Genomic DNA, 15,617 nt, shown 5'->3' on the forward strand with positions numbered 1-15,617 from the left:
GGTGCTCCCAATGCAGGGGGCCCGGGTTCAATCCCTGGTTGGGGAAACTAGATCCCACATACCTGCCGCAACTAAGAGTTCACATGCCACAACTAAGGAGCCCATCTGCTGCAACTAAGGAGACCACATGCCACAACTAAGGAGCCGGTGAGCTGCAACTAAGGAGCCTGCCTGTTGCAACTAAGGAGCCTGCCTGCCGCAACTAATACTTAGCACAACCGAAAAAAAAAAAAAGCTAATTGCAAAAGATGAAAAAGAAATAGTCCCCAAATACTTGGTTACCATTTGCTACTTTTCCGTCGATAGGAAAATGGAACAAGTTACATGTAATAAGCACCATATAGGACAAAGGATGGCTCTGTCATCCTTGAAGAAAAATAAAATTCACATTAAAGGATACCTCTATGGACACAGAGATACATAAATGTGTTAAAAGAGAAGGTTAGCGAAGTTTCTGATCATTCAATTCCAATGTGTGGTGGATTTTCACCACCAATAAGCAATTCTTGGGCACCACCCTAGTGTCCTATAATTCAACTCAGTTATGACACTATCTGCCTGGAGATAACATCAGATCCCATGGGTTATGGGCTCAGTTCTACAAGTCTGTCTCTCTCCTACTTCAGATGCCAATTCCAAGCCCAGGTTGTTAGCTCTGCTTCTGACACAACTGGCTATAAGTCAGAGGTTCCCCAAACCAGCTTTCTGGTTCAATTAATTTGCTAGAATGGTTGACAGAACTCAGGAAAGCATTTTACTTACTAGATTGCTGGTTTGTTATAAAAAGATATAACTCAGGAACAGCCTGATGGAAGAGACACCCAGGGCAAGCTAGGGGGAAAGGGTGGGGAGCTTCCATGCCTTCTCTGAGCGCATCACTCTCCAAATCTCCACATTTTCACCAACTCAGAAGCTCTCAGAACCCCATCCTTTTGGGTTTTTAATGGAGGCTTCATTATAGAGGCTTGATTGATTAAATAATGATGGGCCACTTGTGATTGATTCAAGCTCCAGCCTCTCTCCCCTCCTCAGAGGTCAGGGGTGGGACTGAAAGTTTTAACCCTCCAATCACTTGGTTGGTTCTCTTGACAATTAGCCCCCATCCGTCAATGTGGTTCAAACGTCACTTCATTAATATAACAAAAAATAGCTTTGTCACTCTCATCTCTTAGGAAATTCTAAGGATTTTAGGGGCTCTGGGCCAGGAATAAGGTTGAAGACCAAATACATATTTCTTATTATAAATCACCACATTTATAGAAAAGAGAGCAAACACTTGTAAATGGTTACTTGGGGGAGGGGAGGGACTAACGGTAGAGGATAAAGAAAGGGGTACTTTCCCTCTGTCTTCCATTTCCTCAGAATACTTGAATTTTCTGTAGTGTTAAGTATTTATATATTATTTATGTCATAAAATTAAGGCAACATTTTTAAAAATCTTTTTAACAGAATTCAGCAGTTAATAAAAAAATTATACTTGCTTTTCAGATTTGATGCAAGGATGCACTCATTCACTCAATCATTCATTTAAGTCCCTAATTATTAAGCTCATAAGGTGCCAGGCATAAGGGCCTCAGCAATGAACAAGCTGGATCTACTCCCTAATGTGAGAGAGCCCACATTCTAATGGGGAAAGACACAGGATAATCAGCTAAGCTACAGCTCAGTTGGGGTAAAGGTGCTCTAACCTAGGTGTACCTGAGGAGCCTTGCTTACACAGAATGGCCAGGTAAGACTTTGAGGATGTGAAGTTTAAGCTGAGGCCTGAAGGCAGTCATCTGTGCTTGAAGAGCCATCTAAGAAAAGGAAAGAACTTAGCGTGTTCTAGAAAGAAGAAACTTCCCAATTCTGCATAACTAAGAACAAATAGATTCTGACCCAGGCACAGGCTGTGTGAATTCCTAGACATTAGGGCAGCAGGATAGAGGAAGTAGACCCTTCCTTTAAGCCTAAAGACACTAACAAAGAAGTTTCTTAGTAGACCACAGGGCCGTATTCAACTTCTCTTGGAGCCAGTCTGACCCTGGATGCAGTACATTTGGAAAACAGAAAAGTTACTCAGGCTCTTTGAAAAATATACTAGAAACACCTTTTCTGGTTGACTCCATGAAATCCTGCTGTCCTTCCCCAGCTAATTACCAAACAGCCTTTCCATTCCATGTTACATGGTTTTCCTTTTCCTACTTTCCACTGGTAAGGGACTAGTAAGCCCTGCAGTTCTTCTCCATGCCAGAGCATCGTTTTTCACCCCTGAGAGTCACACACAAATACCTGCAAGCATGACTCATGAAAGCAAAAGAGCCATGGCTTTCTGACAGAAGAATGTAGGATCTGTGAGGTAGGGTCATATTGTTTTTATTCTCTCTAAAGGTATTGGAAGCAGTCTGACCATCTGTTAGCTGTGATGCCACTTTGTGGTCTATTCCTAACTATATTATGTATGTTTGGCATATAGGGAGAAGGGAGAGAAGAGGCTGCCAGCATCTGAGCATCTGAGGCTGCTTTGTTTATATAGAACTCATATTAGGACATCTGCTCAGTGGAAGAGTCTGAGACTTTTGTACCTAGGGTTACTGGAGGCATGTTCAGTTAACATTTTCTCTAAGACCACAGTTCTATGCTAAGTCAACTTAGCGCACTTTGCTCATCAAGGACTAGAGTTGTTATGTTTTACTGTAAAACATGTTTTTTTTAAAATATATTTTATTTATGTATTTAGTTGCAGCAGGTTTTAGTTGTGGCACATGGGTTCCTTAGTTGCAGCAGCCAGGCTCCTTATTTGTAGCATGTGAACTCTTAGTTGTGGCATGCATGTGGGATTTAGTTCCCTGACCAGGGATTGAACCCAGGTCCCCTGCATTGGGAGCATGGAGTCTTAACCACTGCACAACCAGGGAATTCCCTGGAAAGCATGGATTTTGATGTCAAATATGCCTGGGCCTAAATCCCAGCACCTGAGGGATTCTGATATCCACCTTTCTGAGATTCTGTTGCCTGTTTTCAAAGGACTAAAGTGAGAAAATACATGTCAAGTGATTAACACTGTGTCTATTAGTCAGATTTTGCTGTGATAATAATCCCCCAGTTTTAGTGGCTTACAACTCAAGCATTTATTTCTCAGAGTTTTGCAGGTAGGTTATGGTTGGGTTCTAGATGTCTTCTCATCTGGGGACCAAGGTTAAAGGAGCAGCTCCTTTATGGGATATGCTTGTCTCATGATGGAGGACAGGAGCAGAAGAGGGTTAGCAGAAACCTGGACTTGGTACTAGCATGTTGTCACTTCAGCCCAGTCCATTGTACAAAATAAGTCCCTATGTGGAGGGAGGGAAGGATGAATATTTGAGCAACAGTAATACAATCTATGAACTAAGCTGGGAACATGACAGGTACTCAACAAATGTTAGCCTCCATCCTTTTCCCAGTGCCTGTAATGATTCAATAAATGAATGTGATAATGATAAGCTAACTCTGTAGCCAGCCCAAACTTTTGACATAAAGTTGGCTGGCCGCCCTCCACGCTGGCCCCAAATACCTTTGCCTTCATCAGTCTTATTGCCCAGAACTGTTCCACCATTTCCAGATCTAATCCTGTATTCCTCACTCTGACCACTTGCTTCACTCTCCCCTGCAGCACCTCACTTAAACTTGTGTCCTGACAACTGGTAGAGACCCCTCACTTTCCACCTTCTCCATAACTCCAACAGCCCTGGGACCACACAGGATCCTGCCACTCTAGGCCCTGTTTGCTGGGCACATCGTGACGATGTGACCCAGAATTTGGCATCAATCACCAACATCTTTGCCATTGAAACAGTGTGTCAAGCATAAACACTTAGCCCAAGCTACCCAAATAATTGAAAACATAGTCTATAGTCATATGGTCATATCACATAGTTATTTTTGGATGTAAGTCTGTACATTTTAATAAACTCTGGGTTTTAAATGACTTTTCAGTGATATAGTTATGGGTGGAAGGAGAGAGTTTGAGGTGGTCACAAGAACTAGTTGGCAGCCCTAAATAAAAGAAATGAAAAAGTTATACACAATTGAGGTTAAGAAGAATTTGAATATCACTTGCTTCAAGTCCCTTAGTTTACAAATGAGAAAACTGAGATGGACAGATAACTATCTGTAGCAAATTATGAGCAGAAACCAAGTTTCCTCATTTAGAGAAGAGCTAACACTTATCATTCTCAAACTCTTCCAAAATATAGCAGAGGGAGGAACACTCCCAAATTCCTTCTACAAGGCCACCATCACCTTGATACCAAAACCAGACAAGGATGTCACAAAGAAAGAATACTACAGGCCAATATCACTGATGACCATAGATGCAAAAATCCTCAACAAAATACTAGCAAACAGAATCCAACAGCACATTAAAAGGATCATACACCATGATCAAGTGGGGTTTATCCCAGGAATGCAAGGATTCTTCAATATACGCAAATCTATCTATCAATGTGATACACCATATTAACAAATTGAAGGAGAAAAACCATATGATCATCTCAATAGATGCAGAGAAAGCTTTTGAAAAAATTCAACACCCATTTATGATAAAAACCCTGCAGAAAGTAGGCATAGAGGGAACTTTCCTCAACATAATAAAGGCCATATATGACAAGCCCACAGCCAACATCATTCTCCATGGTGAAAAACTGAAACCATTTCCACTAAGATCAGGAACAAGACAAGGTTGCCCACTCTCACCACTCTTATTCAACATAGTTTTGGCCACAGCAATCAGAGAAGAAAAGGAAATTAAAGGAATCCAAATCGGAAAAGAAGAAGTAAAGCTGTCACTCTTTGCAGATGACATGATACTATACATAGAGAATCCTAAAGATGCTACAAGAAAACTACTAGAGCTAATCAATGAATTTGGTAAAGTAGCAGGATACAAAATTAATGCACAGAAATCTCTGGCATTCCTATATACTAATGATGAAAAATCTGAAAGTGAAATCAAGAAAACACTCCCATTTATCATTGCAACAAAAAGAAGAAAATATCTAGGAATAAACCTACCTAAGGAGACAAAAGACCTATATGCAGAAAATTATAAGACACTGATGAAAGAAATTAAAGATGTTACAAATAGATGGAGAGATATACCATGTTCTTGGATGGGAAGAATCAACATTGTGAAAATAACTCTACTACCCAAAGCAATCTACAGATTCAATGCAATCCCTATCAAACTACCACTGGCATTTTTCACAGAACTAGAACAAAAAATTTTGCAATTTGTATGGAAACACAAAAGACCCCGAATAGCCAAAGCAATCTAGAGAACGAAAAAAGGAGCTGGAGGAATCAGGCTCCCTGACTTCAGACTATACTACAAAGCTACAGTAATCAAGACAATATGGTACTGGCACAAAAACAGAAAGATAGATCAATGGAACAGGATAGAAATCCCAGAGATAAACCCACGCACATATGGACACCTAATCTTTGATAAAGGTGGCAGGAATGTACAGTGGAGAAAAGACAGCCTCTTCAATAAGTGGTGCTGGGAAAACTGGACAGGTACATTTAAAAGTATGAGATTAGATCACTCCCTAACACCATACACAAAAATAAGCTCAAAATGGATTAAAGACCTAAATGTAAGGCCAGAAACTATCAAACTCTTAGAGGAAAACATAGGCAGAGCACTCTATGACATAAATCACAGCAAGATCCTTTCTGACCCACCTCTTAGAGTAATGGAAATAAAAACAAAAATAAACAGATGGGACCTAATGAAAATTAAAAGCTTTTGCACAGCAAAGGAAACCATAAACAAGACCAAACGACAACCCTCAGAATGGGAGAAAACATTTTCAAATGAAGCAAGTGACAAAGGATTAATCTCCAAAATTTACAAGCAGCTCATGCAGCTCAATAACAAAAAAACAAACAACCCAATCCAAAAATGGGCAGAAGACCTAAATAGACATTTCTCCAAAGAAGATATACAGACTGCCAACAAACACATGAAAGAATGCTCAACATCATTAATCATTAGAGAAATGCAAATCAAAACTAAAATGAGATATCATCTCACACCCGTCAGAATGGCCATCATCAAAAAATCTAGAAACAATAAATGCTGGAGAGGGTATGGAGAAAAGGGAACACTCTTGCACTGCTGGTGGGAATGTGAATTGGTTCAGCCACTGTGGAGAACAGTATGGAGGTTCCTTAAAAAACTACAAATAGAACTACCATATGACCCAGCAATCCCACTACTGGACATATACCCTGAGAAAACCAAAATTCAAAAAGAGTCATGTACCAAAATGTTCATTGCAGCTCTATTTACAATAGCTCGGAGATGGAAACAACCTAAGTGCCCATCATTGGATGAATGGATAAAGAAGATGTGGCACATTATACAATGGAATATTAGCCATAAAAAGAAACGAAATTGAGCTATTTGTAATGAGGTGGATAGACCTAGAGTCTGTCATACAGAGTGAAGTAAGTCAGAAATAAAAAGACAAATACCGTATGCTAACACATATATATGGAATTTAAGAAAAGAAAATGTCATGAAGAACCTAGGGGTAAGACAGGAATAAAGACGCAGACCTACTGGAGAACGGACTTGAGGATATGGGGAGGGGGAAGGGTGAGCTGTGACAGGGCGAGAGAGAGTCATGGACATATACACACTAACAAATGTAAGGTAGATAGCTAGTGGGAAGCAGCCACATGGCACTGGGATATTGGCTCGGTGGTTTGTGACAGCCTGGAGGGGTGGCATAGGGAGGGTGGAAGGGAGGGAGACGCAAGAGGGAAGACATATGGGAACATATGTATATGTATAACTGATTCACTTTGTTATAAAGCAGAAACTAACACACCATTGTAAAGCAATTATACCCCAATAAAGATATTAAAAAAAAGAAAGAAAGAAAGAAACCAAGTTTCCTGAATCCCAGGCCAGAGATTTTCCTACCATATCAAAACAGAGTAGAAGAAACCAGCTGGCTACCAACAGTCCTAAACCCCAGAACCGGGATGAAAGAAGAGGGTAGTTGTGTTAATTTAGTCTTAGAGAGAGGAAAGATATGTTTAATGGAGCCCATGGCACGGAGGAGAACATCAGAAGCAGTGGGTAGATTGTCGGGGGTGTCAGCATTTGGGTTTCAGCTAGTTTGGCCTTCTATATATTGTCCTGCCTGTGAGCATTCACCATCTTGACAGGAGCTACGTTAGGTCATCAGGATGAGAGCCACCTCCTGGGGAATTTCCTCTCCCTGATAATGATTATAAAGATGGTAAGGACAAAGTCCTTGAGGTAGGAGATAGATGAGCCCCAGGCTGAGCAACTGCAACAGGTCTCCTGCTGACGCTCCAAGGTATGCCACTAGCAGGAACATCAGGCCCTGATTGGGTAAAAGACAAAGTGACCACATTTCTCTCATTCTTGTGGTCAAGAGGATTTCCCAGCCCACACATACACAGGGAAGGTCCTCAGTCTAGGGAAGGGGTCAAAAGGAGGGAGGGGCTGCCAGTCCATAACATGTCCTGCCAACCTCCCAGAAACCTTCACGCTGGAATCTATCTTGGCTGAGAGATGCACATGCTCCCACCAGGAAGGACCCTGAGTCAGGCCAAATATGGGCACAAACAAGATGATTGGCTGGAGACAACCCAAAATACTGCCCCTATATAAGCAATCTATGCCACCCCTATTGCACATAACTCAGAATTTGTCTGTGTGCTCTTCCGCACGTACTTTCCTTCTGATATATGCTTTGTTTGCTTCGCAGTCTCTGTCTCTTTGCTGAATTCTTTCTTCAAAGAAGATGAGGACCGAGGTCCTGCTTTCCAGCCATCTTGCCCCCCTCCCCTCAAAATCTGCCTGAGCCTAAATACTGAGGATGGTGCATTCCCTGTGTGGATAGCCAAGGGCTTTGGGAGTGTGTGATCCCCACAGTTCTCTTGTGAGGTAATGGATGTGTCATCAGGAATATCTAAGGGCCTTTCTTGTGAAAGGGATGAGTAATCTGGTACAGGCAATAAACACTTGATTCCCAGATCCTTAGTCTAATTATCAAATTATTATGATTTCTAAAAAAAAGAATTACCAACACAGTTGGCTCTCCATATCCATGGGTTTCACATCCACAGATGCAATCAACCGAGGATCAAAAATACTCGAAAAAAAATAATTCCAGAAAGTTCCAAAATGCAAAACTTGAATTTGTCGCCTTGGCAACTATTTACATAGCATTTACATTTTATCTGGTAGCATAAGTAATCCAGAGATGCTTTAAAGTATACGGGAGGATGTGCTTGGGTTATATGCAAATACTGTGTCATTTTTTTGTAAGGGACTTGAGCCTCTGGGGATTTAGGTACCCACAGGGATCCTGGGTCTAATCCCTCATGGATGTTGAGGGATGACTGTATATTTCATTATAATGAGATGTATGGATTATTTGACTGGAGTCATGAGTCATGGTGTCTAGAAGCCCTTCCATAAGAAGGGGGAAAAAAAGAAGAAAGGAAGAAAGGATAAAATGGAGTCAAGATGTTTCAACAATATTCTTAAGAGGTATATAGTTCAGCGTAGGGGTAAATATACCAAGTGCCATTTGCTGAGATCTGTGGATGCAAGTGTCAGTGCCTAGGTGAAAGAGGAGTCAGTCTTCACAGGTAGATGGTCATGGAAGAAAATTCTGACCTTCATTTGGTGTTGAATCCCAATTATGAAGAGTTAATGATCTGTAACACATTAGCCAACAATATACTTCTAGGAATTCTGTGAATGTTTTTTGCAAATAAAGAATATTTGTTTTAGATGTACAATTTCCTCAAGTTAGCTCTGTTGTAATTTTATACTTTACTTTTACAGTGGTGGGGCCCAGAGTAGGCTGCCCCAAAATATGCCTCAATGATGTATTGATTATTTTGAATTAAAGTTACTTAAGAACTTAAGGACTGTACACAGCCAGTGCAAGAGGAACACATGGACCCTCCTTTCTGTCTCCCCAAAAGCAGGAAATAAATTTCCCCTGTGAAAGAATACCCTTATCACCGGAGATAGGGAATTGGTGCTGAGAAGCCTCTATAAACAAGCCTTGTTACATTTAACATTTACTACCACAAGCCCATACTCTGTTTAGATTCTTCACTGATTGAGCACCCAAAACCTAAGTTTCTTTGTCCTGTCAATTCCTCACAAATGTATTGCTTCTTTGTCTAAAAAGTTTAAAAGCTGCCTGCTTTGGCCACTTCTTAGGTCCCATTTCTGTGGATCTGTGTGTGCACAAATTAAAATTTGTTTACTTTTCTCCTGTTAAACTATCTGTGTCAATTTAATTATTAGTCCAGCCACAAGAACTCAGGAGGGGTAGGGGGGAAATTTTCCCCTCCCTGATGATGGCACGGTATTAGAAATGAGTAGGGAGTGGCAGAAGATGGGAGCTATAGTCCCTCAGTCTGAGCACTTCTGAGCACTGACGGCATGGGAATTTTCAATGATTTACTGAGCACTTAACCCACACACTGTGCCAAGCAAGGAGGGTGCTCAGTGTACTTTGCCTTGTCCATATACTGGAAACCGCTTCATAGCTGTTGTGAGCAACATTTAATGCCAGCATTACACCCATTTCACAGAATTTAACTAAGCAGACTGAGAGCTTAAATGACTTCCTAAATCAGCAGCTGACCTGGGACAGAAAGCCAGAATCTTGGCTCTTTTGATGGTTTGAGTCTTGAAGAAAATATTTTCATTCCAGCTTGATCCAAATAACTTATCTGGAGTCTTGCTAGCAAGGAGACCTTGAAAGGACACCTGGTTAGTCTGAAGCAAAATAAAATGAAATAAAGCTTAAAATCCTTTTCAATATTTTTTTATGTGAACCATAAAGCTAGCCTCCCCTGTAATTATGATCATTGCCTTTTTATTCTGCATGAGTCACATCTGGGCCCCCAAGGTCTCTGGCCTCTGCAGCAGCAGAACTCCTTCCTCAGACACTTTGCATGTCCCACACTCAGTCTGTGGAGGTTTATAAAGGAAACGGGACATTCAAAGGCCCATTAGACAGGGCAGCCTTGAGGTTTTTTAAAATTGTAAGATATATAACATGAAGTTTCCGATTTTAATCATAGCAAACAGAGGCATATTTGGGTAGTCTTTTTGAGCTGTGAATATTTTTTTCTAGTTAACAATGAGATGGCCTTGCACTTTGAGCCCAGCTGAGAGTCCCAGGACATTTTAAATCTCCAGGAAAATGAACAACCTTTCAGTCAGTTTCTTTTGTCTTTTTCTGTCTTTTTTTTTTTTTTTGAAGACCTAATTGGATTTATTAAATGATTCATGAATCAGGCAGCATCCCATCTAGCAAGTAGAAAAGCGCTCTTCAGCCAGTTTCTAATAACTCTCTTACTTACTGCCGAGAGACAGCTGCTTTAGGCAGGTCCTTTAATTTCTTTTATTATTACTTTATTTTTAATTGTGATAAAATACTATCTTAACCATTCTTAGGTACACAGTTAGGTGGTATTAAGTATATTCATATTGTTGTGCAATCATCGCCACTGTCCATCTCCAGAAACTTTTATCTTCCCAAACTAAAACTCTGTCCCCATTAAACACTGACTCCATAATATTCTTACACCAACTAGGATTCTGCTCCCAATCACAGTGTGTGGGTCCTTTCCTCACCAAGTAATTCTGACACCAGCTGCGTGTCCTACAATTCAACTCAATTCTTATACTATCTACCCAGAGATAGCATCAGATCCCACAGGTTAAGAGATCAGTCCCACAAGGCAGCCTCCAGCCCCCCACTTCAGATGCCAATAGCAAGCCTTGTTGTCACTTGTGCTTCTGACAGGTTGCCTATAAATCAGATGTTCCCAACTTCTAGAGGATGTGTCTATAATGGATTGATTTGAGGCATTTCAGAGAGATTATGAGGGCTAGAAGGACCCTTGACTAGTTGTTCAACCTCTCTTTACCTTAATGCACTTCCAGTCTTCCCACCTCCCAGGAATTTTTGAGGTTCACATAGGATACTGGTGAAAGCATGCATGAAGAGCTAAGTGGTAACAAGTGTAAATTACCAATTTCAGCCATGATGGTGACTGATTAAGTGGGGTTTGAAAACTACAGTGAAGGGTAGCCAGTGGGACGTGTGTTTCCTTGCTAGAGCAAAGTCCCTCAGCATGAAGTGCAGTGCAGCACAATTGCCTCGTGTGCTTAAACTGGTAAGGTCCTGGGCCACACTTCAGTGAGTCTGCAGGAAGGCTTCCTGCCCCCGCCCTGAGCCTCTCCTGGTGTGGTTGGCATGCTGCTTCCTGCTGGACACTGGGAGAGAAAGGCCCTATGACTTTCCGCCCCTTACTGTGGTCTCCATTTAAGACTGGGTTCTTCTGTGTGCATTTATCTTATGCTCCACTCCATCAAGTCAATAACTGTGGGTCAGAAGTTCACAAGGGTTTTATTTCAGAGCAAGTACTTCTGGCTAACATAATGTGCTTACTTGGGTGGTTGTCTATGAAAGTCAACATACTTGTAAAGTTTTTTGTTATTTGCTCTTTTATGTTACGTAAATGTTTGGTGTATTAATCTCTGGCTGAGCTGATGGCAAAATACATAACCTCCAAACTACTTTATTTGGTGTGATTTGTTAATTAAACGAATATATTTTCCATGTATGCCCATTACATTACTATGTGATAAAGAATGTGAAGTGTGTCATCAGAAGAGAAAGCCTAAATTTGGTAGTCAGGGAAGGCTTCCTGAAGGAAATGACACATAACCCTAAAGGATGGGTAGAAGTTATCCAGATAAAGAGGGAAAGAAAGAGTGTTCTAGTCAGAGGGAACAATAAGAAATGTTGGAAGAACTGAAATTCAGTTATTATGCAGGAGTGCATGGTGAGGGTGGCAGGAAATGGGGAAAGTAAAAGCTGGAAAGATGGGCAGAGGCCTTGGTGTCAGGTTAAGATGATTAGACTTTATCTTAAGATAAGGACATTAAACATTTTAAGGAGGTGCCCATGATCAGATTTTAGTTTTAGAAAGATTACTCTTTAATGTTAAAGGAGGAGTAAGATGATCAGCTTTTCTTTTTAGGAAGAGTCACTTGTCTATAAGAAGTTAGGTGAGGTCTAAAAGTATCTAAGGAGGGTACCATTATAAGGTTTATAGGACAGTGACAAGATGAGATATGCATTTGAAAAGAATCTCTCTTCTAGAAAGAGTTTTAAAGGGTATAAAGAGTTAATTCCCTGGAGACCCGGAGGGAACAGTATCAAGGTGAGAGTCAAGACCTCCACCATGTCCTCTCTCCGCTTCATTTGCCAACGCTGCAGCCAGCCCCTGCAACTGAATCAGTCCATGGAGACCTCCCAAGAACCTGAAGCTTTGATGCTCATCTCAGCTCAGGGGGAGCCAGGAGAAACCCAGGAGGGAGGCCCTCCTTCCAGGGAGGAGGCAGATTTTGAAAATCTACAGGAAGGTGCCTCTTACAGGACCCTTCCTGGCCTCTCTGGTGGCAGAATGTCCTGGGACAATCCTGACAGCTTCACCCTGCTTGGGAATTTGGGCTCCCTGAGAAGTCTCAGTAGCATCCAGAAGGCTGCAAGCGACATGTTTGACATCCTTTCCGGTGAAACAGATGTGGACCACCCCATGTGTGAGGACTGTACTGACAATCTTTTAGAGCAACTGGACGTCCAACTCACCATCACAGAATCTGAGATTCAGAGCTACAAACGCTGTTTGGAGACCAGGGAGTTGATAAGTGAGGAGAGGGAGACGCTGCAGGAGAAGCTGAAGGGCCTGGAGCTGGAGGAAACGAGGCTGGTCCAGGAGCTGGAGGAGGTGGAAAAGAACCAACAAAGAGCAGCAGCAGATCTCGAGGCAGCCCAGGCAGAGACTGAGATGCTGGACCAGCAAGAAAAGCAGTACCAGAAGGACTACAGTAAATTGAAATGGCAACAACTAGAACTACATGACGAGCTGAGTAGTGTGGAGAAGCGGCTATGGTACGCCCAGATCCAGTGGCACCAGCTGGAGAAAACCAGTGTCTTTAATGCCGCATTTGAGATCTGGCATGACGGCCCCTTAACTACCATCAATAACTTCAGATTGGGCTGCCTCCCCACTGTCCCTGTGTGCTGGAATGAGATTAACATAGCCTGGGGACAGACAGCCTTGCTGCTCCTTGCTCTGTCCAATACAATTGGACTGGAGTTTCAGAGGTACCGACTCATCCCCTGTGGAAACCATTCCTATCTGAAGTCTTTAACAGATGACTGCATTGAGCTGCCATTGTTCTCTAATGGGAAGCGGAATGCTTTCTTGCATAACAAATTTGACCAGGCTATGATGGCTTTCCTGGACTGCATGCAGCAGTTCAAGGAACTGGCTGAGAAAGGTGGGTCAGGTCTCTGTTTGCCCTACAAGATTCATGTGAAGAAAGGCCTGATGGAAGACCCCGGAAGCAGTGGTGGATTCTATTCCATCAGAACCCACTTGAACACAGAGGAGGAGTGGACAAAAGCACTCAAGCTTATGCTTATAAATTTTAAGTGTAGTCTCACTTGGGTCTCCTTAAGATATTGTCAAAAATAACTTTTTTTCTACGAGAGAGAGAGAATTTTTTTTTTGCTTTAAGATTTTATTTGTGAAAATGTTATCAGATAAAATTTAAAACTGAAGAATATGTTTATAATTTTAAAAATGGATGGCCATACAGGCACTAATTTACGATTATTGTCCAGAGCAAACCAAAAGACTTTGCTTTGTCCTCCCTCTTCCTTTCTTCCCAGACAAACATTCAAAATGACAAAGGTGAAATCATAGGTTGACAAGATTATTCCTCCTTAAGAAGGGATAAAGATTGCAGAGAGAACTGAGGGGTGGGTGGGGGGTGAGAGGATGGGGTAGTAAGGAGAGAGGTGGAGGTCTTTAATTTTTTATGAGGAAAGTACTTGGACCATTTTATGTAGTGGAACTTTGGAGTCAGGAAGTAAATGTTGAAAGATTATTACACTTCTGCTGTGATATACAGTGTAAACCCTTCCTCTTCATCCCAGAAAAACTTTCAATAAACTTCTACACTTTCTTCAATGATTTAAAGTGAAAAGTGTGTCATTGGGCTGTGCCATTTTGTTGCGACTAACCTGGAGGTGAGGGGCTGTGGTGGCCAGAGAGGACTGGTAACATTTCTGCTGATCAGTGGTCAGGTAAGAGTCACAAGGTGAGCCCTTACAGAGAGCTGAAGGTTGTAAAAGCCAGAGGACTTTTTAAAAATGCAAATTGTGGAACTTCCCTGACAGTCCAGTGGTTAAGACTCTGCCCTTCCACTGCAGGGGGCATGGGTTCCATCCCTGGTTGGGGAACTAAGATCCCACATGCCACTGCGCCATGCAGTGAAGCCAAAAAAAAAAAAAAAAAAATCAAATTGTGTCATGTCATTTACCTACTTCTCCATTGCTCTCAGAATAAAGTCCCAAATTCTTACCATGGCTTTCAGCCTGGGTGATCTGTCCTGCCTGCCTCTCTAGGCTCACATTATACTGCTCCCAGCTCCTTTCTGTTCCCAAACATGCTAAGTCCATTCTCCATCTGGTCTTTGCCCATGCTCTTCTCTGTGTGTTTTCTAACCAAACTACAAACTTCCTGAGAGCCACTTTAGCTTAGTAGTCCGGATGGTGCCTAGAACAGCCTCTCATACATACTCAGCATCTGTAAATGGCAGTCATTGCTGTGGAAAATGTGAACAGGAAGTTGACTAATTTGTCACAGGCTCAGAGGTAATAGAAAACTCCTAGGAGATTGGTTAAATGAATTAAGGTCCAAGCATATAATGGAATACCATGTAGGTATTAAGATGTTACAGAAGAATATTTACATAATACTTAATGAAATTGCTTATCATATATTAAGTAAAAAGATTAGGTTATAAAACATGTAATATGAACTGAATATTCAAAAGTAGTTAGAGAAAAAATAACTCCAAAAATATATATTCCTTGAATATATGAAGCATTTCCATGAAAATTTTGTATTTAAAAAAAAAAATCTTTCCACTTGAGATTAGGAAAGATACAGAATATTAGTTATCAGTATTTCTATTTAACATGTGTTGGTGATCCTAGCTAGTACAATAGATTAGAAGTAAAAGGTATAAAGATTAGAAGGGAAAAAATAAAATTTTTATTTGCACATGACATAACTGTGTAATGATATCCCAATAATCAACACATAAATGATTAGAATTAATAAGTGAATTAAGAAATGCACTGACTACAAAGTCAATTACAAAAACCAAATGTATTTCTATATATAAGTAACAATTAGAAAGAGAATTTTAAAATAGTTCAAACTGTTAAATTCCTAAGAATAATGTAACAAAAAGCCTTTTGCACAGAAAACTATAATATCAATTGTTCTAGAACAGGGGTCTGCAAACTTTTTATGTAAAAGGCTAAATAGTGAATATTTTAAGATTTTTGGTCCATGTGGTCTCTGTCGCAATTACTAAATTGTAGCAACTATTCAGTTGTGCTGTTACAGCATAAAACCAGCCACAGAAAATGTGTAAATGAATGGGCATAGCTGTGTTGTAGTGAAACTATATTCATCAAAAAAGACAG

At 41.0% G+C, this 15,617-nt stretch overlaps 1 protein-coding gene across 1 annotated transcript; it reads left to right on the forward strand.

Annotated features, from left to right (window-relative positions):
- Window positions 1-12,285: 12,285 nt before the first annotated feature.
- On the forward strand, window positions 12,286-13,590 carry BECN2 (beclin 2). Its single transcript, XM_032609119.1, has one exon. The coding sequence runs from the start codon at window positions 12,292-12,294 to the stop codon at window positions 13,588-13,590; it is 1,299 nt and encodes a 432-aa protein (XP_032465010.1). The 5' UTR covers window positions 12,286-12,291.
- The last annotated feature ends 2,027 nt before the right edge of the window (window positions 13,591-15,617 follow it).

Source organism: Phocoena sinus, chromosome 1 (assembly GCF_008692025.1).
Source record: "Phocoena sinus isolate mPhoSin1 chromosome 1, mPhoSin1.pri, whole genome shotgun sequence".
Lineage (NCBI taxonomy): Eukaryota > Metazoa > Chordata > Mammalia > Artiodactyla > Phocoenidae > Phocoena > Phocoena sinus.